Source organism: Suricata suricatta, chromosome 12, assembly GCF_006229205.1.
Source record: "Suricata suricatta isolate VVHF042 chromosome 12, meerkat_22Aug2017_6uvM2_HiC, whole genome shotgun sequence".
Classification (NCBI taxonomy): Eukaryota; Metazoa; Chordata; class Mammalia; order Carnivora; family Herpestidae; genus Suricata; species Suricata suricatta.
The window spans coordinates 460234-461671 of record NC_043711.1 but is presented as its reverse complement, the minus strand read 5'-3'; the positions used below and the strand labels follow the sequence as shown (position 1 = coordinate 461671).

At 70.7% G+C, this 1438-nt stretch overlaps 1 protein-coding gene across 1 annotated transcript in view; it reads right to left on the bottom strand.

Annotated features, from left to right (window-relative positions):
• Positions 1-6: 6 nt before the first annotated feature.
• WDR18 (WD repeat domain 18) overlaps positions 7-1438 on the bottom strand; it is a 19761-nt gene continuing 18329 nt past the window's right edge. The window contains exons 12-14 of the mRNA XM_029916337.1: positions 1268-1434; positions 290-358; positions 7-211 (exon numbers count right to left, since the gene is read on the bottom strand). Of these exons, the coding sequence (XP_029772197.1) occupies positions 83-211; positions 290-358; positions 1268-1434 (365 nt within the window). The 3' untranslated portion in view covers positions 7-82. The remainder of the gene's footprint in view (positions 212-289; positions 359-1267; positions 1435-1438) is intronic.

Genomic DNA, 1438 nt, shown 5'->3' with positions numbered 1-1438 from the left:
GCGGCGGCGGCGGCGGCGGCCACGTGTGCAGAACAAGGCCCCTCGGGGTGAAGCGTCCGGAGGCCGCTCCGCGGGCGGGGGCTCACTTCGGCCGCGTGATGATCCGCGTGGAAAAGTCAAACAGGTCGCGGTTGACCTTCCGCAGGTTCCGCACCTCGTCCTCCAGTTCGGCCACGCGGATCCGCAGCTGGTCCTGGCCGCCCAGGACGCTCTGCAGAAGGAAGGCGTGGCTTGCAGGGTCCCGGGCGGGGCTGGGGTGCCCCCCCCCCCCGCCAGCGCCCTCGCCCACCTTCTCCATCGTGCCGCTCATCACGGAGTGCAGCTGCGCTGCCCGCTCCAGGTGGCTGGGCTCCGAGCCCTGTGACAGACGGGGCCACAGCGGCGGCCAATCAGCAGAGGCCCCGCCAAGAGGTGCCCTTGACACCGCTGGCTGAGGGGACACTGACGTGTGCAGAAAGGGCCGCCAGACGCCTGGCTGGGGGACGCGACCTCTCTGTCAAGGCCACAGGCTCCAACCCCACGCCTGGGCAGAGGCCCCGTGCTCCCGACACGGCCCCAGGGCAGGGACACTCAAGGCCGGGCTGTGGGCGCAGAGCTGAGCCTTGAGGCAAGTGCAGACCAAGGTCAAGGAGGCATCAGGAGACAGGCCTCCAGCCCCGGGCACAGGGAGGTGGCTGGACGCTGCCCCCGAGTGGGGAGGCCGAGTGTCTCCCGCTGGACAGCATCTGGGCACGCTGCCCTCGCCGGCGGCTCCAGGCGCCAGCTCCCTGCAGGTGGGCTTGGGACACCCAGGGCACGGGAACAAGGGACAGAGCACAGCCCGAGCGTGTGAGGCGAGGACCTGCAGGAGACAGGCGGGTGCCCCTGCGCCTGGCGGGCAGATGGGCACTCCCTGGAGGCTCGCCCCTCCCCGTGGAGAGGCAGCTGGACCCACAAACTTCCAGGCAGAGCTCTGCTCCTGGACGGCCCTCCTGAGCATCCAGTCCCAACACCCCGGCTTCCCAGAGCTCACTGGCTCCGCGCCCGGCTGGGCTCAGCTGCACCGGGCAGACGAGGGCCTTCTCAAGGCCCGAGGTGGGCAAACCCATGTGTGGGTACAGCTGTGCGGGGGCACCTGTGTGTGTGGGGCACGGGCCTGCCAGTGAAGGTGCACCTGGGGGGGGCATCCGTGTATGGAGCACACCTGTGGGGGGGGCATCCGTGGGGGGGGCACGGGCCTGCCGGTGGAGGTGCACCTGTGGGGGGGGTACCTGTTGGGGGCACAGACCTGCTGGTGGAGGCCCAGGCGCAGCGTGAAGCCCCCGCGGTGTGGCTCGTCTCCATGCTCAGCGCCCAGCAGGTGCTTGTTGAAGTGGGGCAGGGGCAGGCCCGGCCTGAAGTCCGAGCTCAGCATGCTGACGGGCGCCAGCATGATGGAGGCGTTGGTCACGGGGCCTGG